The 27,076-nt window shown below is 38.4% G+C and overlaps 2 protein-coding genes across 7 annotated transcripts in view; one reads left to right on the top strand and one right to left on the bottom strand.

The window, feature by feature from the left end:
• Positions 1–202: 202 nt before the first annotated feature.
• rlig1 (RNA 5'-phosphate and 3'-OH ligase 1) lies at positions 203–13,095 on the bottom strand. The gene is made up of 7 exons (XM_003221131.4): positions 12,790–13,095; positions 8,986–9,103; positions 5,711–5,806; positions 4,282–4,398; positions 3,231–3,428; positions 1,239–1,408; positions 203–631 (listed from the first exon to the last, which is right to left on the bottom strand). The coding sequence occupies exons 1-7, from the start codon at positions 12,880–12,882 to the stop codon at positions 443–445; spliced, it is 981 nt and encodes a 326-aa protein (XP_003221179.2). The 5' UTR covers positions 12,883–13,095; the 3' UTR covers positions 203–442.
• c5h12orf50 (chromosome 5 C12orf50 homolog) overlaps positions 9,357–27,076 on the top strand; it is a 34,949-nt gene continuing 17,229 nt past the window's right edge. Inside the window, exons 1-4 of one of the 6 annotated variants that reach the window (XM_062982795.1) lie at positions 9,357–9,446; positions 15,676–15,742; positions 22,015–22,134; positions 23,894–24,017. In XM_062982795.1, the coding sequence (XP_062838865.1) occupies positions 23,991–24,017 (27 nt within the window). In that variant the 5' untranslated portion in view covers positions 9,357–9,446; positions 15,676–15,742; positions 22,015–22,134; positions 23,894–23,990. Of the gene's footprint in view, positions 9,447–15,675; positions 15,743–18,042; positions 18,179–18,243; positions 18,439–22,014; positions 22,135–23,893; positions 24,018–27,076 lie in introns of those variants that run through there. The other 5 variants (XM_016993755.2, XM_062982793.1, XM_062982794.1 and 2 more) reach the window with 5 other exon arrangements.

Genomic DNA, 27,076 nt, shown 5'->3' with positions numbered 1-27,076 from the left:
TAAACACAGGCACCACATATGAATCATATAGATAACAACTTTTAAAATACAAAGAATCAGAGCTCTCCCACATAACTGCTTCTGTGTATTTTAAGGTAGGAGCTGTGATACGTTTGCTTGCATGCACTCTTCATAATAACTGCAAATAATGCAACTATAGTGATTTAAACAGAAAAAAAATATATCACCCTCAGGATTTAGCTCTTAACTGTTTTAAAAACATTCAAGGTACATTTCACACAACCTTTGGGGATTGGAGGGGAAATGATGTTCAGATTCAGGTTTTTCTGCTACATAGATGTATCTGTTAAGCCATTTGTAACCTAAATACTATTTGATTTATATCAATAAGCAAATGCAATTCTTGACATATATACTATATGTAAGACGGAGCCAAAAGGAATGAGTAGTTATACATATGTCTATCTTTTGAGAAATCTGGTCATAGATCACTTGCTATATTCCTGAGACTATTAAATCTTTGTCCATCCAACTTTGAAAAATAATCAAAAAGCGTATTTGGTTCAAAGTTATAGTCATATTTGATCCCACTGAAGTTGACAACCACTGGCTGAGAAATCAAGTGAGGGTCTGCAATTGGCCAAGACAAACCAAGATGATGTCGATGAAGCTGTAAAGAAACAAAGAACAAATAAAAATATTGACATTATCAAATAACTTGTAAGTATGTTAAAGACAACCATATCCTATTTACATATAGAAAAATTCCAACATAGCAGTTCTTAAAGAGACCAAGATCCAATGGGGCATGTTCATATTTATTGTAATAGAAGATACAATGTTTGACTAGAGATCTGGTTTCAAATGAGCCATTAGCAATCACTGGATGACTTGAGCCAGTCCTTCTTTTTTAGCCTGATCATTCACTCAGGTTGTTCTGAAGATAAAAGTAAGTAAGATTGTAAATGTTGCATTAAGCTCACCGGAGAAGACATGGGAGATACTTGTCAATCTCTCAAATGAACAGACAACCCACCAGCAAAATCGAGAGTTTCTTCTCACCCTCTGAGGTGCCACAAGCCTGTTTTGTATGTTTTCTCAACAGATGTTTACTGGGGATAAATAGATCATCAGTTCTGGTGGAAGTACACCACCAGATCCTATCCACAAAGGTGTGTAGAACAAGCAAACATGCATAAGCAAATACCCCCAAACTGAAATAACTGAGAAATCATGGAGGTAAAACCTTGTGAAATGTTTAATGTCTTCAGTATTACCTTGATTAAGTTCCCATCAGCACAATGCCATACAATCCCTTCAATTTTCCCCTCTTTGCATCCATCAAGCCATGTCAATATATCATTGTGATTCAGCGCAGGTGCATTTTTTATCTGAAATATTCCATGGGGGACAAGGAGATGTACTGGGTGTTTCTTGCTTCCTAAACCTAAGTAAGATTAAAATATTAAAAAGAAAAGTATAAAGCACTGTTTTCATTAGATGTTCTCAAATTTCTCTATACTATTCTTTATTTTAAATTCCCATGTGTTATTCCATAAACCACCCTTCAACTTCTTTATCACCATTTCAGATCTTTTATACGCCCCATGTTTTAAGCCTACTTTACTAGGCTTATTCCACATTATCTTTTCTCTGAAACACCAGTCCTCAAACTGATGCCAGCTATTTGACATACAGTCTCTGTAATAGTTATTTTATGCTATAACTATTGATATTGAGTATGTAGTTACTGGCTAAACATTTCAACATTTTATAACGAGTCATACACAGTCAATTATGTTGATTTCACATTTTTGGGGGAATGTTTTCTTGTACCGTTTTGGAGATAAAAGACTGTTGGGACATTATTCATAAAACACAGTAAATTTTATTCAAAAATGGCTTAAAGAGCTGGGCATGTTATCCTACAGAAGAGAAGGCTGAGAGGGGACATGCAAGCCATGTATAAATATGTGAGGGGAAGTCATAGGGAGGAGGGAGCAAGCTTGTTTTCTGCTGCCCTGGAGACTAGGACGCGGAATAATGGTTTTCAACTACAGGAAAGGAGATTTCACCTGAATATCAGGAAGAACTTCCTCACTGTGAGAACTGTTCTGTAGTGGAACTCTCTCCCCTGGACTGTGGTGGAGGCTCCTTCTTTGGAGGCTTTTAAGCAGAGACTGGATGGCCATCTGTCGGGGGTGCTTTGAATGCGATTTCCTGCTTCTTGGCAGGGGGTTGGACTGGATGGCCCATGAGGTCTCTTCCAACTCTACTATTCTATGATTCTAGCCATATAGGAAATTGAGATATATATTTTAATTGGAGTATAATGATCCAGAATATCTTTTTTATTAAACAAATCATGGATAGAATTAGATTCCATGTAAAATAAATGTCTTCTGAAGTATTCCATGACCAAAAAGGTTTGGGAACTGCTGCCCACGGCCAGGGCTTCGTAGACCTCCGTTATATACGTAATTTATGATAAAGCAAGAAATATCATAAAGCAGCACTTGCAAGACTTGCTAAACAGCCCAATTTTCCTTTTTATGTGCAGTTGAAGCATCTTCTGCAGAGTATACTGTAAACACTGCACAACAGATTAATAAACACGTCTAAGACATTTTTCAGAAACTTTTCAATGGTGCCAAATTTTTCATGATCTCAACATTGGGCTAAGGGGACCCCATTTGGGATCGGGACCCAGAGTTTAAATCTTCTGTAACCTAATACAGTCAGTCTCCAAGTTACAAACATGATAGGTTCTTTAGGTTTGTTCTTAAGTTGTATTTGTATGCAAGTCGGAACAGGTACATTTTTAAGTGTACCTCCAGCCGTGTGTGTGTGTAACTTTGGATGATATTAGGAAGGGTTAATACTCCTGTGGTGTTTGCCCCTGTTTAGAAGGTTTCACCTCACTTTCTGTCCCTGTGAGAATTGGATTTTGAAAAAATTGTCTTGTTGTGGACACAAGGATTGGGGATAAAGCTTCATTTGAGACACCTTTTCCCCATGACAACTCTTTCAAGGGTGAATTTTCCCTCCTAAGGATAGATTTCTCTCACTTCCCATTGCTTTAACCCTTTTTTTAAAAAACTGAGTTGTTTATAAATCAGATATTTGTAACTTGGGGGCTGCCTGTATATTTATTCTCTGAGCAGTTTTGCTGTTTCTTATTTCTGCAAGATTACATTTGTAATTTTAGGATAGTGGATTTGACAAAAAAATTAAAATATCTAATACTGGTACACGAAGGATACACTTACCATATGGATTGGCATTGATGTTTGTTCCAATGAGCTCCAGCGTATGCTCTGAAAATGTGGATAGAGGCACCGGACAGATTTCTAGAAAACCAGGTTCTTCAGTATGATGCTTCAGAATGAGAGCTAGTTCAAATTCATAGTCAACAACAGAAGCGTGCCAACAATATTGTCTGCTGTTTTTCTCCACAGGTACCCAGCCTACAGAAAGGAAGCAAGCCTTTTTTTTCCACTTTCAATACTGGTTTATATGGAAATTTAAAGTGATGTAAATATTTGTTTTAGTTATAGATGTGTTTATTTCATCTAATTCTGTTAAATCATGTTCAGAAGTTACAAAAATTATGCATAAACCAATAAAAGCCCCAAAATACGTATCTTAGAAAATATTAAAATATGTTGGCTTTCACAGCCGGAATCACTGGGCTGCTGTGAGTCTTTTGGGCTGCACTATAAATAATTGTAGCGTGGAACCAGAAAACATACAACTAGAAGCCCAATGAAATCATTTTAAGGGAAATCTGTGGAAGATAAAACTTTAGGGTTTTTTTCAAGGCCAGCAAAGATGACACCTAGCATACTTCGGCTGATGTGGCACTGGGCACAGAGGGGTGCTTTAACAAAGCCCTGTCTCACCAATCTAGGTTTTTCTTCTTAAAGTTATTTATTTAAAAAGTAGGATTGTAAATGCCTGAAAAAATAGCTTCTGATATTTGGAGAATGAATACTACAGAATTTAATTATGTATCTATTCTGTACTGGTATAAACTAGAGAACCATGATCTCAAAATTTCAGTGCTTCAATAATATCACAAAGAGGAACAATATATTGTCACATTTGTAAGAAAGAAATACATTGTACAATGGATGGTTTGCATATTGGATATCTTATTCCTGTTGACTTAGTTTTATGTTTTAGCAGCCTTGTACATTTCTCTGGGTAACCTGTTGCTCTGCAATTGCAAGTAAACATGTAAAGTATGAATGCACATTCACCAAGTGCTGAAATGCTAACATTTAAAATAGTTGTTTATGGCATTAAACTGCTTTTTACCTGGAATATGTCCATTTTCGTCAGGAAGAGGTTTTCCATTGCAACGCTCTATTTCCTTTGCTGGAATCCAGCTTTCAGGAACAGTCCTGAAATCTTCTTCAACATTCCAGGTAAATCCTAAAGCCAAGCACGTGAAATGCACTTTTGGATACCAGTACCTCCAAGTACTGTACCTTTTGCCCAAATACCTCTGAACAAACATACAGTATTATCTAGTACTAAAATATTATCCAGTGATTATATAACATTTCCAAATTTAGGATTGTATTGCCTGCTCTACTGTGCATATATGTATGTACATCCACTCACAAAAAATACTGTAACTGAAAATCCTGCCAGTTTTCTGTCCCATTCAAATGTAAGAAGGGTACTACAGGAGGACTAGCATGCAGTAATTTCTCTCCTTTATACTTCCCAGGTGGCTGGGGGGGGGGGGGGGGGTTTGGCTATTTCCCAAGTTCTGTGTATTTCCTCCTCTCACCAACTAACAGAATGACACACTGAATATTTATCATAAACTAAGGTACATTCCATCAGTCTGTCTTCAGCTATTGTGATACTATGTTGTTTTTACTGCCTGTTTCTGGGTGGTGATGGGTTAAACCAAAGATACACCTTCACAATAAGCACCCAATATGGCATTTAATTGCAAGGCCAAGTATCAATAAGTCACTAACCCAAAAGAAATATAGACTTCCTACAATACTGGGAAACTGTTATTTTGTTAGAATTGTTTATTTTTTTGCGATTCCATTATTTAAAGTCTATAGAGGCAGCTACATTCAAGGTTGAGAAAGATGTTTTCCTAATCAGCAACAACCAATGCTTTAGAAAATTCTGTAAAATCAAATGAAGTCAAAGATCTAAAATGAGTCACTGTTTAAATTGGGCTTGCAGGTGCTATTCTCATCTCCAGTACTTTTAAATCAATCACTTCTTTCTTGTTCTCCCTGAACCTATAATATTTAAGGGCACTTTGTTTGCATTATGCCAATTGAATCTCCACCATGTTGACATTCTTGATTATGCTCTCCAAAGAATACTATTACCTTCACAAAACCAAAACAACACAAAAACAACAGGTGGCATTTTTATCTTCCTTCTCCAACCCATCAATTATTTTCTTCACCACTTGAAAACCTGCAGATTATTTTAAAGGCCTGTTGGCCAAACCCTGTAAATGTGCGTGCAAACAAGAGCACTCACTTTTATTCTTTCCATCTGCCTCTTTAAAATGTTGAAATCCCATTCAATATGTGTTTCCATTGTGGTAATAAGAAAAAATGAGAGCACTAGCAACTTCAAGTAATTTGGTGGAAATTATAACTGCAAATAAGGTGGAATATGGGTAACAGGTTTCATCACCTCTTTGCAGTCCTCCTGCTTCCAAAAGCTTTTATCTGCTGAAAAATAAAAATTCTCTACCAACCTCGTGAGTTATCTGCTGAGTACAAAAAACGTTTAAATCTTTTTTCAGTCTGCTTGTTAGGTTTTCGATCCATCCGGGCCCAAAGGTATGGCTGCCCTGCAGTTATGAAATTAGAACAAAACTTACATTAGGCTTTCTTGAATAAAACTGCCAAGACGTGTCCTTCCAATACATTCCACGTGTACTGATCTTATTATTCCTTTTAAATATTTATATAAGTACTGGTTTTTAAAAATCAGTACCATGATAAAATATACACAAGACACAAATGCACAAAGCACAATAAGCACATTGTTTTCAGGTTCCCGAAGCAAATGCTTGAACGAAACAAAGGCTGGCTCAAATATTATTTTTTTCCGTTTTTGGTTATGAAATCAAGAAGAGTATTGTGAGGAGTCATTAAATAATGTCACATAAAGTTATATTTTGTAAAATAGTTGAATAAGTATTCCTAATGCTTCACCAAAATTAAACAAATGAGTCCTAGATATTTCAATGGGAATACTACTACTTGTTTGCTTAAAGTCTAGCTCTATGCACAATATACCCACTGACTTCAATAAGATTTACTTCCAAGTATACATTGTATCAATGTATGACTTCAGCTAAACTGCCTTGTATTTTTGTATAATTTTAATTGTTCAAGGACAACTATTTATCAATTTGACAGTATTATTTCATCTCCACATTATTTTGTGTTATGCCCTATAGATTTACTGAGAATGGACGATCCTAAAATGTGTTCCATCTCTGTAAGAGTGATGCGTAGTAACTGCTGTACTATTCAAATACTTGTGGCTTAATAGAGGCAATTTGGAGGAAAAGGTCACAGGATTAATGATTGTTGCAATGTCTCTTGATCAAACATTACAGAGTTAAGATTACAAAGAATGGCAGAGTTTACAATAAGAAGTCCCCTGCCACATCACACAATGGTTTTATTTTAAAAACGATTTCAACATGGTGAGCAGTAATATTCAAAATAACGTTTCTGGTGGAAATTGTCTTGATGGGGTTTGAACTTGAGCTGAACCTCTCCCACATACTACTCTCATTCTTTTTAATGAGCAGTACAAACATAAAAGCATATGAAACAAAAATAGATAATACAAAAGGATGTTCTTCTCTTTTTTACTTGTGGTAGTTAAAAGGACAGCGAAATCCTGTGCATTATTCACATCATCCAATTATAGCAATATATTTCCACTATAACTCACAGTTCTTATCCATGGAATCCTGAGATTTCAGTTAAGGGAGGATCATTTAAAATTGTCAAGAACAGATTTCTGTGTTTCGTCAAACTGCAAACACCAGGATTTCACAGGGCAGAAACATGGCAGTGAAAGTGGAAGAAAAGTGCCATAATTCTGTAGTGTGAACAGGTTGAAATTAAATCAACAAAAGACTGGCACAAAAATCCATGAAATATATGTGTATTGATGTATGTGTGCTTTTTCAGTACAGGGGGCCCTCTGTCCACCGGAGTCTTGTTTCAAGAGCACAGTCCCTTGGAAACCACAATCCATGGGCACTCAAGTTCTATTACATAAAATGTCATAGGGAAATGTCCCTTATATAAATGGCAGGACCCTCAAATGTTAGCTAAAGTCTGAGAGTATAAAGTGGTGGGAGGTTATAGCAGGATATGCTTACACATCAGCATAGTGCATGGTAAAATCAAGGTTTGCTTATTAAAAATACTTCCTCCATTTCTAATTCAAAATTTTAACAGAAGAAAACAGAAAAAAGAATAATATACTTGAACAACAATCACATAACCACACAATTTCTGTTATCAACCTATATCTCTAATTACATGTAAATCAAAAAAGTATATATACATTTATTCATTTTAAAAGAGAATTTAAACTATAGAAAAAATGAGAAAAGGGAAGCAGGAAATCCTCATTTTAAAAAAAATGAGCTGGGGTTGGTCGAATCGATGGACACAGAACTTGTGGCTGCAGAGAACCAATTGTAGTAAATTCTCTAACAACAGAGTGCAGTTCTTTTAAGGCCAGGTTGATCACAGCTTTAAGTATCAATGCAAGAATGTGGTAAAACGATTACCTACATATAAGGTAGAGGTTTTCCCCTGACGTTAAGTCCAGTCGTGACCGACTCTGGGGGTTGGTGCTCATCTCCATTTCTAAGTCAAAGAGCCAGCGTTGTCCATAGACACCTCCAAGGTCATATGGCCGGCATGACTGCATGGAGCGCCGTTACCCACATACTCAGGACTTTTTGGAGAAAACCACTTATATGTCTACTTAGGGTTGCTGCTCTCTTCTTCACATAAACAGAATCATAGAACTGGAAGAGGGGACATCCAATCACACCCCTTACCATGCAGAAAAAGCACAAACAAAACACCCCCAACAGATGGCCATCCAGCCTCTGTTTGAAAGCCTCCAAACAAGGAGCTGCTACCACACTCCGAGGCAGTGAGTTTCACTGTTGTACAGCTGTCATGGTCAGGAAACTCTTAATATTCAGCTGGAATCTCCTTTCCTATAATCTGAACCCATAGGTATGAGTTCTAGTCTCCAGGGCATTGGAAAATAAGCCTACTCACTCTTCCTTATGACATGTTTTCAAATATTTAAACATGCTGATCATGTCTCCTGCCACCCTTCTCTTCTGCAGGCTAAACATACCCAGCTCTTTCAGCCATTCCCCAAAGGGCATGGTTTCGACCTTTGATCATTTTAGTTGCCCTCCGCTGTACACGCTCAATCCCTCTTAGGGCACATCTATATTGACAACTTAATGTGGATTGAGGGCAGTGATTGAATGACACATAGGAATAATGCATGGAGTAGTGGTTCTCAACCTATAGGTCCCCAGATGTTTTGGCCTTCAACTCCCAGAAATCCTAACAGCTGGTAAACTGGCTGGGATTTCTGGGAGTTGTAAGCCAAAACACCTGGGGACCCACAGGTTGAAAACAACTGGCATAGAGGAACATTAAAGAACAGGCCGCAGATACTGCAGATCCTGAAACCGTATCAGAACGCTCTTCTCTGGTGCATATAAGCACTGCTCAGGTCTCAATCTGGTTCCTGTGCTTGAGGTGTGATCAGTTGCATGTTTGAATTGCTTCCTCCTCTGCCGCTTTTGTCCCACATTAAATGATCAGTGGAGATGTGCCCACAGCTAGCCTTCATTCCTGATCACAGAGGCCTAACACTGTCCCTTTGCTGCTCATAATAACCAAACCTTGGACAAGACATAACACATTGCTACTTTTGATTGAAAATTTCTTAACACATTACCTTTGTATGTAGTTATGTAACAGCAAGTTCCGTCCACTTTTTCCGTTGGCACAGCATTGTATATATCTGCATCCAATGCCTTTTGATTAATCGTTTCAGTGGCCAGCACTTTAAAAGGCTGAGAGTGGGGGAAATAATTAAACATTGTTTAAAAAACATGTTTTTTCTTCAAGGACATAGCAATTACATGGAGCCAAAATAAGAAAACCACTACCAACAATGTGATGACGGAGTACAACTCTCAATACCAATTCACCAAAGAAGCAAAATCAAATTCCACACAAATTTTCCCTCAAAGGTGGCATATCAGGAAAGCAATATGCTTTTTGACATGTGTTACAGAATCCTAAAAGCTACTATATCCATGGCAACAAAGATTCCATGCATCATGTATGAAGGGAGCAGCAGTTGCTCTCAAGCTTCAGTTTGAAATTAGAAGCCACATTGCCAGCAAACTAATGGTAAGCACAGTAGTTGGATCTATCTTCTCTTTAAAATTGTGAGGATAATGGCAACAAAGAACACTGCAGCCTGAAAAGCGTGCTTGCCCAAAGTAAACTTGTTTTGATTCAGTAAGACTAAGCATAGGAAAACAAGATTTATTAGGAGTGCCAATGAGAATCTTTGATCAGCTCTAGGAAATATTGGAACTTATTACCTTTTCACAACAATGATGGGGTCAACTGTCCATGGTAGGATTAAGAATTAGAAGAATTTTACCAAATGTAGAAGCCTGGTTTTACAATATCATTGAATGGGAGTAGAATAATAAGGATAAAAACAGGTGAGTGAATATAATAATTGTGTCTCCAGCATAATTATATGTACACATGAACCAACTTTCAACAAATCCAAAACGCTCCAAAAGAGAAGCATAGTCCATTTTACAGGAGGGGAATCGAAGGAGGAAAACTATTTCCGCGTCCCATATCATAAATGAGGTTTGTTTCCGCAATGGTGACTTGGGTAGAGGGAATAACAAGAAAACAGGGTGAAATGGTTTTACTCCATCAACCCATCCTCTACCCCCATAAAATGGACTATCCTTCTATCTCTAACACCACCAAGTGGCCTCTGCCTGGATAATGGAACAGTACCAATAATTGGTTTGCTGTGAGTTTTTCGGGCTGTATGGCCATGTTAGTAGCACTCTCTTCTAATGTTTCACCTGCATCTATGGCAGCCATCCTCAGAGGTTGTGAGGTCTGTTGGGAAACGAGGCAGTGGGGTTTATATATCTGTTGAATGTCTGGGGCAGGAGAAAGAACTCTTGTCTGTTTGAAACAAGTATGAATGTTGCAACTGGCCAGCTTGATTAGCACTGAAAAGCCTTGTAGCTTCAAAGCCTGGCTGCTGCCGCCTGGAGGAATCCTTTGTTTTGGGGGGTGTTAACTGGTACTTGATTGATGGCAGCCTGGACCAATAATAATAATAATAATAATCATCATCATCATCATCATCATCATCATCATCATCATCATCATCATCATCATCATCATCATCACAACACACCAGACATCACAGTTGTGGAAAAGAAAAAGGTTTGGATCATTGACCATCCCAGGGGACAGTCGCATTGATGAAAAACAACAGGAAAAACTCAACTGGTATCAGGACCTCAAGATTGAACTTCAAAGACTCTGGCAGAAACCAGTGCAGGTGGTCCCGGTGGTGATCGGCACATTGGGTGCCATGCCAAAAGATCTCAGCCGGCATTTGGAAACAATAGACATTGACAAAATTATGATCTGCCAACTGCAAAAGGCCACCCTACTGGGATCTGTGCGCATCATCCGAAAATACATCACACAGTCCTAGACACTTGGGAAGTGTTCAACTTGTGATTTTGTGATATGAAATCCAGCATATCTATCTTGTTTGCTGTGTCATACAATGAATAATAATAATAATATCCAGGAGGTGGGGAAGGAGAAATCCAAAAAACTTCTGGTCTCAAGCATTTTGGAGAACAGATATTCAACCTTAGAATCATAGAAAAACAAAGTTGGAAGAAATCACATGGGCCATCTAGTCCAATCTCTTGCCATGCAGAAAAAGCACAGTCAAAGTACCCCTTACAGATAGCCATCCAGCCTGTTTAAAAGTTTCCAAAGAAGGAGCTTCCACCATATTCCGAGGCAGAGAGTTCCATTGTTGAGCAGCTCGTACGGTCAAGAAGTTCTTCTTAATGTTCAGATGGAATCTCCTTTCCTGTAATTTGAACCCATTGCTCCAAGTCCTAGTTTCATGGGAAGGAGAAAACAAGCCTGCTCCCTCTTCCTTATGATACCCTTTCACATACAATAGAATCTTGCTTATCCAACCTTTGCTCATCCAATGTTCTGTATTATCCAGCACAATCAGCCTCCCGCCGACAGCTGTTTCTCTAGGCAGGCAAGGATCACAGATTTTTAAAAAATCTTCACAGGACTGAACTTTTTACAGATTTAACTTTTGACAATGTTGTTACTGTAAGTTCATTTTGTGCAATTCTTTATTTGTAGTCAATGTTTTAGTCATCAATGCTTTTGTAGTCAATGTTTTCAATATATGGCGATATTTTGGTGCTAAATTCGTAAATACAGTAATTACTACATAATGTGACCATGTACTGAACTGCTTTTTCTGTCAATTTGTTGTAAAACGTGATGTTTTGGTGATTAATTTGTAAAGTCATAACATAATTTGATGTTTAAGAGGCTTTTCTTTAATCCCTCCTTATTATCCAACATTTTTGCTTACATTCTGTCGGCCCGTTTATGTTGGAGAAGCGAGACTCTACTGCATTTATCCATGGCTATCATGTCTGCGAGCCCCCAGTGGTGCAGCGTGTTAAAGTGCTGAGCTGCTGAACTTGTGGACCGAAAGGTCGCAGGTTCGAATCCGGGGAGCAGAGTTAGCACCTGTTCTATTGTTTTATCTAATTGTTTTATCGTTTTATTGTTGTATGTCCCCATGTAAGCCGCTCCGAGTCCTCACTGGGGAGATGGGGCGGGGTATAAAAATAAAGTTGTTGTTATTATTATTATTATTATTATTATTATTATTATTATTATTATTATTATGCCAACCTAGCAGTTCGAAAACATGCAAATGTGAGTACATCAATAGATACCACTCCGGCAGGAAGGAAACAGTGCTCCATGCAGTCATGCCGGCCACATGACCTTGGAGGTGTCTACGGACAACGCCGGCTCTTTGGATTAGAAATGGAGATGAGCACCAACCCCCAGAGTCGGACATAACTGGACTTAATGTCAGGGGGAAACCTTTACCTTTACCTATCAAGTCTTTTCTCTGCCTTTTCTTCTGCAAGCTAAATATGCCGAGCTCTTTAAGACTCTCCTCATAGGGCATGGTCTCCAGGCCTTTGATCATTTTAGTCGCCCTCCTCTGGGCACCTTCCTGCTTGTCAATATCTCTTTTGAACCGTGGTGCCCTGAATTGGACACAGTATTCCAGATGAGATCTAACCAAAGAAGAATAGAGCGGTATCATGACTTCTCTTGATCTAGACTAGGCATGGGCAAACTTTGGCCCTCCCGGTGTTTTGGACTTCAACTCCCACAATTCCTAACAGCCTATCGGCTATTAGGAATTGTGGGAGTTGAAGTCCAAAACACCGGGAGGGCCAAAGTTTGCCCATGCCTAGTCTAGATGCAGCTTAAGGCCTCATTTCCTTCACTGGCTGCTAAAAGGCGCACGTGTTGGCTCCTGCACGCGTGAATTCGCCCCGAAAGCGCGGTAGAAAGCCCGGAAGGCCCTCTCCCAAGTGAGCCTTGGCCTCCTTCCCGGTCTCCTCACCTGGTGTTCTCTTTTGGCGGAGGGCTCCTCCCTCACCTCGGTCACAAACAGGCAGGGCACCTTCTGCTGCACGGAGCCCAGAGGGAGGCTCATGGCCTCGCCGCCCCACAATTCAGCGCCCTGCTCCGGGCGTTCGATAGCAATAGCCCCGCGGCCTCCACCAAGCAGCCGCCATGGCAGTCCTGGGCGAAAAGCCTGCTGGGAAATGTAGTTCGCGAGCGGGGAGACGCCTGAGAGGGAAGAGCCGCTCGCTGCATAATCCAATGCAGTTTGTGAATTCCACTAGCTGTGGAATGCTGCGAGGTCTTGGGCCTGCATTATGCTATGACTCCCAGGACTCCATAGCGTTGAGCCATGGCAGTTCAAGCGTAGTGAAACCGAATTAATTGTACAGTGTAGATGGGAGGGAGAGAGGGCGGTCTTTGGAGCTCAGGCCCTTCCACACAGCCCTATATCCCAGAATATCAAGGCAGAAAATCCCACAGTATCAACTTTGAACTGGGTTACCTGAGTCCACACTCAGATAATGTGGGATTTCCTGCCTTGATATTCTGGGATATAGGGCCCTGTGGAAGGGCCCTCAGGTTTATCTTACCTCATTGTTGCAAAAGCATGGGTGTTTGGCTATAATAATAATAGCAATGGGTTGCTGTGGGTTTTCCAGGCTATATGGCCATGTTCCAGAAGCATTCTCTCCTGACGTTTCACCCACATTTATGGCAGGCATCCCTAGGGCCCTTCCACACAGCCATATATCCCAGAATATCAAGGCAGAAAATCTCACAGTATCTGCTTTGAACTGGGTTATCTTGAGTCCACACTGCCATATATTCCAGTTCAAAGCAGAAAATGTGGAATTTTATTCAGCTGTGTGGAAGGCGCCTCAGAAGTTGCGAGGTATGTTGGAAACTAGGCAGGTGGGTTTTATATACAGTAGAGTCTCACTTATCCAACACTCGCTTATCCAACATTCTGGATTATCCAACTCATTTTTGTAGTCAATGTTTTCAATACATTGTCATATTTTGGTGATAAATTTGTAAATACAGTAATTACTACATAGCATTACTGTGTATTGAACTACTTTTTTTGTCAAATTTGTTGTATAACATGATGTTTTGATGCTTAATTTGTAAAATCATAACCTAATTTGATGTTTAATAGGCTTTTCCTTCATCCCTCCTTATTATCCAACATATTCGCTTATCCAACATTCTGCCGGCCCGTTTATGTTGGATAAGTGAGATTCTACTGTATATCTGTGGAAAGTCCAGGATGAAAATATGATAGGAATAGAATGTTAATTTAAAATTCATGGTTAAAATCTGGGTAGGCCTCTCGAAGGATTTGTCTACGATTTGTGTAAAGGAATTCAAAGGGATTAATGATGTCAAGTTGTCACATTGCATAATTAAAAATACACATTTAAAACCATTAAACAAACCTATTAAACTACATAGTCAGCTGCCTACACCCATCATTATGCCAAATTCTGAACATACAGAATTCTGCTCCTCCGGAATGATTTTAACAGATTAGAGAGATGAGCCAAATCTAACAAAATGCAAGATAGTCCACTTATGCAGAAAAATGAAATGCAAAGGTACAAAATGGGAGACGCCTGGATCAACAGCAGTACGTGTGAAAAAGATCTTTGAGTCCTCATCAGGAACAAGGTAAACATGAGCCAACAAAGTCATTTGGCAGTTTAAAAAGCCAATGGGATTTTGGCCTGCATCAATAGAAGTCTAGTGTCTAGATCCAGGGAAGTCATTCTGTCCCTCTATTCCGCATTGGTCAGACCACACCTGGAATACTGTGTCCAATTCTGGGCATCACAATTGTTGACAAGTTGAAATGTGTCCAGAGGAGAGCAACTAAAATGATCAAGGGTCTGAAGAACAAGCCCTATGAGGAGCAGGCATGTTTAGCCTGCAGAAGAGAAAGCCATGTACAAATATGTGAGGAGAAGTCATAGGGAGCAGGAAGCAAGCTTGTTTTCTTCTGCCTTGGAGACTAGGAAGCAGAACAATGGCTTCAAACTATAGGAAAAGAGATTCCACCTGAACATTAGGAAGAACTTCCTCACTGTGAGAGCTGTTCAGCAGTGGAACTCTCTGCCCCGGACTGTGGTGGAGGCTCCTTCTTTGGAGGCTTTTAAGCAGAGACTGGATGGCCATCTCTCGAGGGAGCTTTAAATGCGATTTTCCTGCTTTTTAGCAAGGGGTTCGACTGGATGGCCCACGAGGTCTTTTCCAACTCTATGATTATATATCTTCCTGACTTTTGTGTGATTTTTATAATATAGCATCCAACAACTAATCATCGACGGATGTATATACAAATGTAAGTAAGTCCCCAATATTAATATGTTCTTTTTTATATTGCCCTGCAATAATTTTGAAAAATCAGCCTTTTCCAGTTTCACATACCTTAGAGATTACTTCATATTACTTTGCAGAGTGAATTTATATTTTTAATGTGTTGCCTAGTATTAGCTAATTACTTTTGGACTGATGGTCGAATTCATTTTATATACAACATATGTTTACATTATTGGTTATTTTCAGTAACTGAAGCAAAGCTCAGAAACACATGTTTCTCTGCTTGAAATCTGAATGCAAGTGTTTTAGAGAAATGATCACCTTATAAAATAATATCTAAAGGGTTATACTATCTCCACAACAGAATCATTTTCCTTATTATCGATTACTAAGCACGTCTTGTTCATGTATCATAAAATAAATGTACTTCTTCGCCTGTGGCAGACTTGTGTACAGTTAATTTTGCCTAAAATACTTTGAAGCTGTGAAACATGTACCAAATTGATATTATATCTACAATGGGCAGTTTCAATTTAATAAAATTAACTTGTTCCGTTTTCAGATGACATCTTCATGGTTTCATTTATGGAAGTAACACCTGGTGTCATTGATCTACAAGAACTGTTAAGGTAAACATGCTTGAAGAGGTTGCATTGCAGCATAAGCAATAATAATAATTGCAGTTGGTACTATTCCTTGTTTTCCTTTCTTCTGACAATGAGGAATTGCCAGCCTTCAAAATAGGCATTTTTTGTCATATACTTTTTAAAAATTACATTCATTTCATAGGCAAAGTAAAGAATCTATATGAAGGAACAGGTACATTTTAGGAAGGGTTGATTCGAAAGCAACAGGAATCATGATAATTCAGAATGGTTTATTCGTAACCAGAAGTAAGCCCTACTAACTTTAGAAAGGCTTATTCCTAAGTATGCGGATATATAGTATTCCATTTTGAGCAACTTTTGCCATCCAAATTCCAACTCAAATGTGTAGCCATACCCGAGTGGAAACCTGTCCCTACTCCCACATGTATATTCACTAGTTAAAGAACATCCTAATGTCTTTTTCTAAAGCCCAGCTAAAAACTAGCTTTACTAAGTCAGTCTAGTTGCACAAAGGAATGACAGTCCCAGAAAAATGCATGGGGATTTCTTTCAAACCAACACAAGAAGAATTCTGTGCCTGTAATGGGAATTGTGCTGTATCTGTTCGGTAAAATGATATCAGTTTATCAACTTTTATCCTGTTAGACCCCAGCTTTTTAACTGATTGACATAGGGCTGATTTTTCAGGAATCCTGTGTGCATTATTATATTTGGAAAGATCAAGCATCCTTGTGTGCACTCTTGTTTGTGGAACTTGCATGATTTTAAAGTGTGAAACTAGGCCCAGATTTAACATTATGCGATTTTTTTTACTTATGAAGTTTATGTAACACACTACAGAAGTATAATAGACTCTCAGTTAACTGGAACTCAAGCAACTGGAACTCCCAAAAAACCAGCAAAAAATTTGAAAAAAAAAAAACGATACTGCATTCACAAAGCTGTTTTTAAGATACAGTAAAACTGTTTTACATTAAGTTTGTCTTTATTTGCTTTTAATTATTGTATTTCAATATTAATATGAAATCAATACAGAGTTTATGGTATGGGGTGTAGTTAGGTCTATTTTAATAGTAACTCTAAAGAAACAAGAAACTTCATTTATCTGACATCTATCAAACCCCATGGGTTCCAGGTAACTGAATGTCTAGTTGTTGGTAAAACCCACTGTAACAGTAACATCTATCATGAAGCTATCATCATAACAATGTAAAAACAAGCAGCCCTTCTTTCACAGAGATTATATTAAGCTAGAGGCTACTAAGTACTAAACCGCTTTGAGTCTCCTCGGAGAGAAAGGCGGGGTAAAAGTGATGTAAATAAATAAATAAATAAATAAATATACTTAATCAAGGAAAGATCAACACTACCATGTCAGTTGAAAAAGACATATTCCTGGGTATAGATTGAGAATACTAGAGTAAGGTCAGTTTTGACAGAAGTCTAAAAGCGATCTACATTAGCAATATATAAAACAGCTCAACTGTGCACAGTTATATGAGCCTAATTTGCATTGACAGGAGAGGGAAAAGGCGATATGGAGTGAGAAGTTACTTTAGGACAAATGGGAGCATCTCACTATTTTCACATGATCACTGGATCAGAATAATCTGTCACAGTACCACAGATGCTCCATATTTTGAAATAGTGTTGGAAGGGGGGGGAGGGGGACAGGCAAGAGAAATTTAGATGCCACTGAAGTCTCCCTCCCCACCCCACTTTGGCTTTAAGACCAAGAAAGAGGGAGAGACCAAATGGGGGTGGGGGCTATGACCCCACTACTATTGGCTCTGTTGTTTTTGTTAATTTAATTTATTGGTTGAATTTCTCCATAATCCTGCGCAGAAAACCTGAATAACTATTTCAGAGAGGATAGCAAAAACCTTTCATTTTCTACTTTTTCCGCCATCCAGGAATATTTAATATAATAGCCTGAAAAGGGGGGGGGGATAAGTTGTCCTTCTTCCCCTCATATGACCAAGCATCTTCAACAGAGTTGAGGATTTTTGCTGGTCCCCACTGGCAACAATGTTGCATTCCCAGATATAATACTTCTGGTTCCCAGACACAGTTTGTGCACAGATACATCTGTCAGTAGCAGTGACAAGAAGCAAGCCTGGGAGGCAAAAACACTGGGGATAAACAGAAGGAATGTGTGACTTGCCCCACTTCTATCTGTGTGCATCTGTCAATTTTGTGAGTTACCTCTTAACTGAGAAGTGTATACAGTATGTGTATGAAAGTGATAAACTGAACAGACTGCACGAAAATTGCTATCCTCTTCCAGTTTTGAAAGAAATAGAAGTGATGGAAATGAGCTTGGAGAAGTTGTATAAGGTCCTTTGTGATGATGTCATAAGAACTAAGGTAACAATGAAAGAAATTCTGGAAGTTTGAGGTTGCACACTATCTAGCAACCACTTCCAATTGATGAGCACTTCAACAAACCTGGAGAAGGTACCATCTGTTTTACAATTATATTAAGTAGTCTTTTGAGTAGAACTATCAACTGGAAGTCTCCCTTTAAGAGGAAATAGAACTTAGATCCTGAATACAGCTGTATTCAGAACAAAAGGGAGTGTTCTTCCCTTATATGTTGATAATTCTTTACATTTATATTGAGACTTTTCTAAGGCAGTGGAGTAGAAGCACAAGAGGTATCAATGACAGAAGCTGGGGATGACTGCTCTTTCTATTTTCATTCCACCTGTATAAAGGTAAATATTACACAGTTTATTTACCTTTGCATCTGTTATATCATTATGCACTCCCAACTTTCTAAATCAGGAGTAAACCAGTGGAGAGTGCCATAGAGATTAGAATGCAATCCTGAAGTCTCCTAGCCAACACAAATATCCCTCTTGCCACTTCCAATCCTTGTACTTAATCTCTTTCTGAGGAAAACCAGTTTCACTGATATGAGTAGGAGACAAAATGATGGATTCAAAGCAGCCTGTTCTGCAAAGCCTAAGCAAGTTGTCCTTGGATATGATGGAGAACATACTCTTCCATCACTAGGGTACAAAGCACATTCAACTATTATTGTGACTGACTTCGGTATATGGAATAAATATGTGTACTGTTTTTGCATTGCCTCAAGAAGCAGAATGCCCTTGACTGCTCTTGAGGAGAGCAAGGATACCTGTGTTGCTTCACCATGCAATCAGAATGCCATTGTGGAAAAAAAAACTCTAGTCTGCCACAAGCATCTTGATCTTTTTGTCTGGAAAACATCTACTAAATACATTTCCTCTGATATGTTGTCCTTCTCTTTGCCTTGTTAACTGAGCAGAACTCCATGTCTGTATGATTCTAACTAGGTACATTTCCAGACAGATTTTCTCTATGAATTGAAATGACAATTTGTGAGGACCACCAGTATTATAGGTGCATTTCAATATGTTCACAAAGCTTCTTGAATTTGTTGCAAGCTTTTGAACGGATACCTTTTTTCCCTTTTATCTTGGCCAATCTTGCACTTGCTTCAGGCTTGGATTTGGAAAGAAATCTTGGTCTAAACTTCTAATCTCTAGTTTATCTGCTGGAGAAGATGCTGTGGGTCAGTTGCCAGTATTTTTTCTTTTCTGTCCATTTCCCCATTATTTTTACTGAGCAAAATGTCAAACCAAGACAAAGAGATTCTTCTATGAATCCCATTGCTAGACTCTGCCTTTGCGCCCATCAAATGTAGATGATTAAGCCCACCTTCATGGGATGTAACTGAAGAATCTGTGGATCAATGAGTACAAGTTGCATGTGCTATATTTACAGCTAAGACTTCAAGTACAAATGTCAAATATTATTGGAGCAATTTTAAACCTGATTAATTATAAGGGTTCTGAGAAAAAATAAAAAGGGAAGGGAAGACAGAACATTATTATTTTTTAACTGTCAAAAGACAGTTGTTATATCAGGGATGGACAATTATGTCCTCTAGATATTTTCAGATTGCGCAATTTCCATATTCTCTTGTGGTTTTCAATACTCAACTAGGGCTGATATTATTTATAGGCTAAACATATTTAGAGGGCCACAATTGCTCACTCCTGCCCTACACACTCTTTTACTCAGATGCATTGTGAGAGGAAGATAGCCTTGCTCTGCTGCAGGATTGCAGCTGGGAGACAGCTAAAAAGACAACCATGTGGACCTTATCACATTAAAGCAGAGCTTTCCAAACTTTTTATGTTGTTGACATGTTTTTTAGACATGCATCTTTTTGCGATACGGTAATTCAGTTTTGCTAGGAAACTTGAGATTAAATCAGCCCCTTATAAGAGTTTCATACAAGATATTATATTATACACTATACATAGTGTATATAGTGTACATATATATATGTGTATGTGTGTGTGTGTGTTTGTGTTTCATATAATCTTTACTGTATTAATGAGGTTTGGAAATTTTTCCTTTACACTTCTTATGTGCTACAGCTGATTCTTGTGTTGTTTTCTCTCTAGCCACTCCGCATGGTTCCTTGCACACATCAGTGGCAACATATTTTCTTTTCTTAATTAGAATTTTATCCATTTTAGTAGTAATTCCTACAGTCCAATCAACAAATTGTGCAAATTATAAAAGTTATTAACAGTACCTATATTTGAACAGCACCAGCACTGAATTTCTGCAGAGATTAAAACTCTTTGGAGGTCTTTAAGATAGATAGCCATCCAGTGGTGCTTTGATTGTTCTTTTCTTACCTGAAGGTTGAAGGGGGATGGATTGGATACTCTTTGGGGGTCCATTCCAACTCTAGTGAAATATAGACTGCCTGGGAGTCCAGTGGAATCGACTACTGAGGCTGGATGGGCATCTGTTGGGATGGCTTTGACAGTGTCTTCCTCTCTGGCTGAAGGGAGTGGGACTAGATGTCCTTGAGAGTCTCTGCCTCCTCTCCAAGGGTGGCCAACACTCATATTCCAAGCAACTGTCAGGCAGCCTTTCTTTGTGGGTCAGGGGTGGGGAAACATTTTTCATGCAATACATCTATGAACTACAGGCAGCACACTAGTGTTTCCTGAGACACAGTTTGGAAAGTTCTGTATTAGAGCCTAAAGAGTAAGCAAAGAGTATATATCCCATTTGAAATCCTGTGACTGAAGTGGGACTTGGAGGAACCAAAATCCAAACCCATGCTCAGCTATGGAAACCCACCGGCTGATTTGGTCAAGTCATATTTTCTCAGAGGAAGGCAAAGACAAATAACCTCTGAACAACTCTTGCGAAGAAAATCCCATGATACATTTTACTAAGGATAAGTGAGAAAGTGATCCCAAGCTTTATTCTTGGAATATAGCACTATAATAGTGTTGTACTTTGAGGACAAATGTAGCCATATCTTTTACAAATATCAGTTTTAACAAGTGTCATGGAAACAGTTTATTTGGTGCATGATAAACAGTTGGGGGAGCCCCTGATGGCACAGCGGATTAAAGTGCTAGACTTGCTGGTCGAAAGGTTGGTGGTTCGAATCTGGAGAGCAGGGTGAACTCCCACTATTAGCCCCAACTTCTGCCAACCTAGCAGTTTGAAAACATGCAAATGTGAGTAGATCAATAGGTGCCGCTCTGGTGGGAAAGTGGTGCTCCATGCAGTCATGCCGGTCACATGACCTTGGAGGCGTCTACAGACAACGCCGGCTATTCGGCTTAGAAATGGAGGTTAGCACAAACCCCCAGAGTCAGACACAGCTAGACTTAATGTCAGGGGAAAACCTTTAAACAGTTGGGGATTAGGCAGTTCTGTCTTCTTCATTATGAGCCAGCTTATGCTCTACAGGGGTTCTCATATGTTTTCAGCCGCAGAACCCTTTTTGAGGGAAAATTTTCTCGTGGAGCCCCAATAAATGTATATATATCATATCTTATATTATATATTATATATATCTGGCATGGGAAAACCCTTTGGACACAGGGCTCTGCTCTACAATAATCAGTGATATTCCAGTGCTTCCTTAATTTAGGTGTGTGTGATGAGGGGGACATTTTTCCTGGTCGTTGTGTCATGTTTGTGGGATTCTCTCTCAAAGGAAGCTTGCTTGACACCAAACCTGATGGATTTGCAGTGCTAGTTCACCCTTTCCAACATGTCATTAAAAGTGATTTGATCTTTTATGTATTGTTTTACTGTTTTGCTGATTTTGATTGAGTCTTCCTTGTTGTCTAATTGTTTTTACATGAAATATTCTGTCAGTTGTGGAACCTAACTAATGTCTGGCTAAAACACACATTTTAAACAAAGTGTGCTTCATGGCTGAGTTTTCAACCCCCTTTCTCTCTCTGTTCCCTTTTCAGGGATCAAAGTGCCGATTCCGTCATTGTGAAAAAGCTGTTGGCAGTGACACTGTGTGCTCATTATGGAGAGAGGGAAGATGTTCCCATCACCTTTGCAAATTTAGACATATGGAAATACAGGTAGACACGACAAGCTCTTTGAAGTGGCCTTCTCTTGAAGCAGAGCTATTATAAGCATTTATAGGCTGTCTCTCACCTCTGCTACTGCAAATGTGACATCTTAGCTTCACATCTGTGAAGCACAATGTTCCTTGTGACACTCAGGTACCAGCTTTGGGAATAATCAGACATCTTTTTATTGACTAAGATAGCACTAGTTTACACCTTCTACCAAGCTTGAAAAGATGAATGAATTCATTGTATTTTAAGGATCCTTCTATTTATACTTTAGTTCAGCTTTCTGCTCTTATAACCCTCTACTTTGAGCTATGATAATAGAACATTTTATATCAGAGGGCACAGAGAGGAAACGTGTAATGTTTAATAAAATCCTGAATCTTATTAAAATTTTGTGGCAAGAGTAGTCTTCAGCTACAAAGAAGCCATGATTACTGCCAAAGGCTTTTAAAGGGAACTGTGTTTTACTATAGGACATATAGACAAACAGTCATTAATGGGGGGAAATAGCCTCAAGAATTATCTTACAAATGATCAAACCCTCACACAGAGCTATAGCTGGTAGATTCTAGCATTGTCCTCAAGCCTGGTTGTAAACTTTAACACAGGGGTCCCCAAACTTTTTAAGTCGAGGGCCAGTCCACAATCCTTCAGACTGTTGAGGGGCCAGATTATCATTTGAAAAAAATACAAACAAATTCCGATGCACACTGCATATGTCTTATTTGTAGTGCAAAAACAACAACAACAACAACAACAATGAAAGAACAATAAAAACAATTTTAACCAACATACATTTATCAGGATTTCAATGGGAAGTGTGGTCCTGCTTCTGGCCAATGAGATAGTCAATTAGGGTTGTTGTTGTTGTTGTTGTTGTGGTTGTGGTTGTTGTTGTGTGCCTTCAAGTCATTTCAGACTTTGGGCAAGCCTAAGTCTAAAATTTATTTATTTATTTATTTATTATTTACTGCATTTATTTACTACATTTGTATCACACCCTTCTCACCCCAAAGGGACTCAGAGTGGTTTACAAATTATATGTACATACAATATATTATATTATTAGCATAGCACAATATTAGCATTATATATTACTATATTGAACTATACCACTGTACTGTAATATTATTAGTAATATTATATGTAACATAGAATATATAATTAATATTATTATATGGTATTATTATTAGTGTTATATTGTATTACCTTATAATATTATTATCAATATTATATGTATATACAATATATATTATAAAACTGAGGGCGGGGGCCAGGTAAATGACCTCGGAGGGCCGCATCCGGCCCCCGGGCCTTAGTTTGGGGACCCCTGCTTTAACACAAGCAGAAAGTGTTTGGGTTTGATTGAACTTTTCTCATAATTTTATAGGGCAAAGATTAAAACATCTTTTCTGTTTTTTTATTAGTGGGAAGACACTTTTGAATCTGGCCTACTTGTGAAAAGTCTATGTGTGATATGTAAAGGACTACAAGTCCATTTCTTTGTTGATATTAATTTTAAGATCTACTGGCCAAACTTATGTTGAAAATAATTGGGAAGCTGGCCAGAACAATTTAGATCACGCCTGTAGACTTTGAATCTCTATTTTTGTCTCTGAAGGTTTCTGTAGAGTTATTGGGGTTTTTTTTTATTTCCCATCTACTTTTTTTTGCATAGTTTTGTTTAATGAACCACATCCATGATTTTGTATGGTATCTGGAAACCATTTAATTAGGAATAATTTATGTCTTTTTTTCACAGCAAAAATACAACAAGATCTCATGTTTCTGGGAAACACAGCCTTTGGGCTGCGTGAGAATCAGTTGTGTCTTCCATCACAAGAAACCACGTAATATAAATGGACTTTTTTTGCCACCCAGTAGTGGTGAGTATAAATATGCTGTGAACTGAAATAGAAACACTTAAATGTGTAGGAATATCTGATATCTCTATATTAAGCAAAGTGCAGCAGCACTAGTGCAATATGAGCCTGTGGTAGAGACAGGAGTAATTACTCAAGATGCTCTTGTAAGCTTAAAAAAAGAAAAGAAAACTTATATATTTATTAACCAAGGAAATCCATCTTAAGATAGGAAAGGAAATATACAAGTAATATTGTCCTATATTTTGTTACATGAACCTATAAATGCAGGGTCTCATGTTGAGATAAACTACTATTTATCATTGGGTTTGGAGCTCCATAAATGTTCCTTTCCCAGACAAAGAGGCTATCTAAAGGCACCTCACTGTGTTTTAAAAAATCCTAAGGTAATGTAAAGAATAATGAAGACTTTTTGGACACATACACCATTTGTATGACTTCATCAGATGGCCAGTGGCAGAAGGTGGTGGTGCTTAAGTTTGCCGCAAAGCATGGGAAATCCGGTGCCCCATGTCTTGCCTTGCCTGCCGGGAGGGGGATTACATAGGGGGAAGCAGAATCGCACGGCTTCCCCCCATAGATACAGGCAACACGAAAAGCCTCCCATGTTGCCACGGTAGCATGCCGGTTCCACCCTCCTTCACCCACGGACCCTGCATAACATCTTCTGATGGGAGCCGGCTGGCTTCATGGGTGACTGGGGCTAGATTGGCATATGCCGCTGATTCTAGCCCCATATGATTCTAGCCCAGGTTTCTCCAGATTTTACCTAAGATTTTATCTTTTGTCCTTGTATGTGATTTTTTATGACTTGTTTTTATTGTTATTTGATCTGTTTTATTGCTTTGTTTTATTGTTGTGGACTGGGCCTGGCCCCATGTAAGCTGCCCCGAGTCCCTTCGGGGAGATGGGGCGGGGTATAAAAATAAAATTATTATTATTATTATTATTATTATTATTATTATTATTATTATTATTATTATTATATATGAGGAAATGAAATGCCTTATCTTATGATGAATGACAGAAATTTACAGTATTCTTCACCCCTCTATCAATGAGCCAAACAATGTCTACCTTAAAGGACTATGTATGGGTCATTTAAATATTCCTACAGTTGAAAACTACTGTACTCATAAAACATTATTCTTCCTCGTGTCTTCCGTTCAGCCAATCATTATTCCAAGTGGGGCCAGGACTGTATTCTCACATGTCATTGGATTTTTTCTTTTTCTTTTTTTTTACAATGTAAGCTGACATGGCAAAAAATATTAATCCATAATTTTAGTCCCCTTGATTTAATTTCATTACTAATGATTACTCATTATCATCACTCTACTGGATTGCAAACTCCTGCACAGTGCACCTTAATTCTTAGTTTGTTTACATGTCATTAAATTCCACTGAGGTCTAAGGGTGCATTTACAGTGTAGAATTAATGCATCTTGATAACATTAACTGTCATGGCTCATGGAAGTTGTAGTTTGATGAGGCACCTGCACTCTTTGGCAGAGAAGGCGAAAGACCTAATAAAATTTTCATGTTTCCATAGCATTGGACGAAGGCAGTTAAAGTGATATCAAACTGCATCAATTATACTGTGTAGATGCATCCTAAAACTTCCACATAGATGTTTTTAGTATTAGACGTTACGAATGCATATCTTGCTTCTCACATTAATTATTATTATTATTATTATTATTATTATTATTATTATTATTATTATTATTATTATTATTATTATTGCCTGACACAGCAAACAAGATAGATATGCTGGATTTCGTATCACAAAATCACAAGTCGAACACTTCCTAAGTGTCTAGGACTGTGTGATGTATTTTCAGATGATGTGCACAGATCCCAGTAGGGTGGCATTTTGCAGTTGGCAGATCGTAATTTTGTCAATGTCTATTGTTTCCAAATGCCGGCTGAGATCTTTTGGCACAGCACCCAGTGTGCCGATCACCAGCGGGACCACCTGTACTGGTTTCTGCCAGAGTCTTTGAAGTTCAATCTTGAGATCCTGATAGCGGCTGAGTTTTTCCTGTTGTTTTTCGTCAGTTCAACTGTCACCTGGGATGGCAACATCAATGATCCAAACCTTTTTCTTTTCCACAACTGTGATGTCTGGTGTGTTGTGTGGATTCGGAAGTCCCACAGTATCTCTGCATGTTCATTTTCAAATACTTTTGCAGGTTTGTGATCCCACCAGTTTTTTACTACTGGGAGGTGGTACTTGAGGCATAAGTTCCAATGAATCATTTGGGCCACATAGTTGTGCCTCTGTTTGTAGTCAGTCTGTGCAATTTTCTTACAGCAGCTGAGGATATGATCAATGGTTTCATCAGCTTCCTTGCACAATCTGCATTTTGGGTCATCAGCTGATTTTTCGAACTTGGCCTTAATTGCATTTGTTCTGATGGCTTGCTCCTGGGCTGCAAGGATCAGGCCTTCTGTTTCCTTCTTCAGGGTCCCATTTGTGAACCATAGCCAGATCTTCTCCTTATCAGCTTTTCCTTCAATGTTATCAAGGAACTTTCCATGCAATGTTTTGTTGTGCCAGCTGTCAGCTCTAGTTTGTAGTGCGGTTTTCTTGTACTGGTTATTATTATTATTATTATTATTATTATTATTATTATTATTATTATTCATGTCTATCCCACTTTTCTCCCGTGGGTGGGCTTCAAAATGGCATACAACATATAAAATTCTTACAAATACATCAGACCGCAATATATAATCAGTTAAAACATCATATCCCGATATAAAAACCCAATTAATATATCAAATAAAACAATTTTAAAAACTTAAAGCAAGCACCATTTAAATATATCCATAAACTCTGGCCACTGAAATTATTTTTATGCTTCTGTGAGCATACTGGCATGACCTACACTCTCTTTAAATACAAAATAACTATTTTAGGGGGCCCTGATATGGTTTGGCTATTTTTTAGTGATAACGGATATGAATGGCCATTTGATCAATTAGTTGCAGACCTTGGTATATTCCTTGACTCACATGCAGCTGCAGCCATCGAAAGGGTCTATGGAAATCACTTT

The sequence above is a fragment of the Anolis carolinensis genome, chromosome 5 (genome assembly GCF_035594765.1).
Source record: "Anolis carolinensis isolate JA03-04 chromosome 5, rAnoCar3.1.pri, whole genome shotgun sequence".
Lineage (NCBI taxonomy): Eukaryota > Metazoa > Chordata > Lepidosauria > Squamata > Dactyloidae > Anolis > Anolis carolinensis.
Note: the sequence above shows the minus strand (reverse complement) of the source record. Positions and strands in the feature narration are given on the sequence as shown.

Excerpts from the sequence above, each read along its gene's own strand:
- rlig1 (XM_003221131.4), bottom strand. The coding sequence starts at position 12,882 with ATGAGCCTCCCTCTGGGCTCCGTGCAGCAGAAGGTGCCCTGCCTGTTT. Across the intron at positions 5,807-8,985 it reads TTACATAACTACATACAAAG|GGCAGCCATACCTTTGGGCC; the intron begins GTAATGTGTTAA and ends TCATAACTGCAG. Across the intron at positions 4,399-5,710 it reads CTCAGCAGATAACTCACGAG|GATTTACCTGGAATGTTGAA; the intron begins GTTGGTAGAGAA and ends GCTTGGCTTTAG.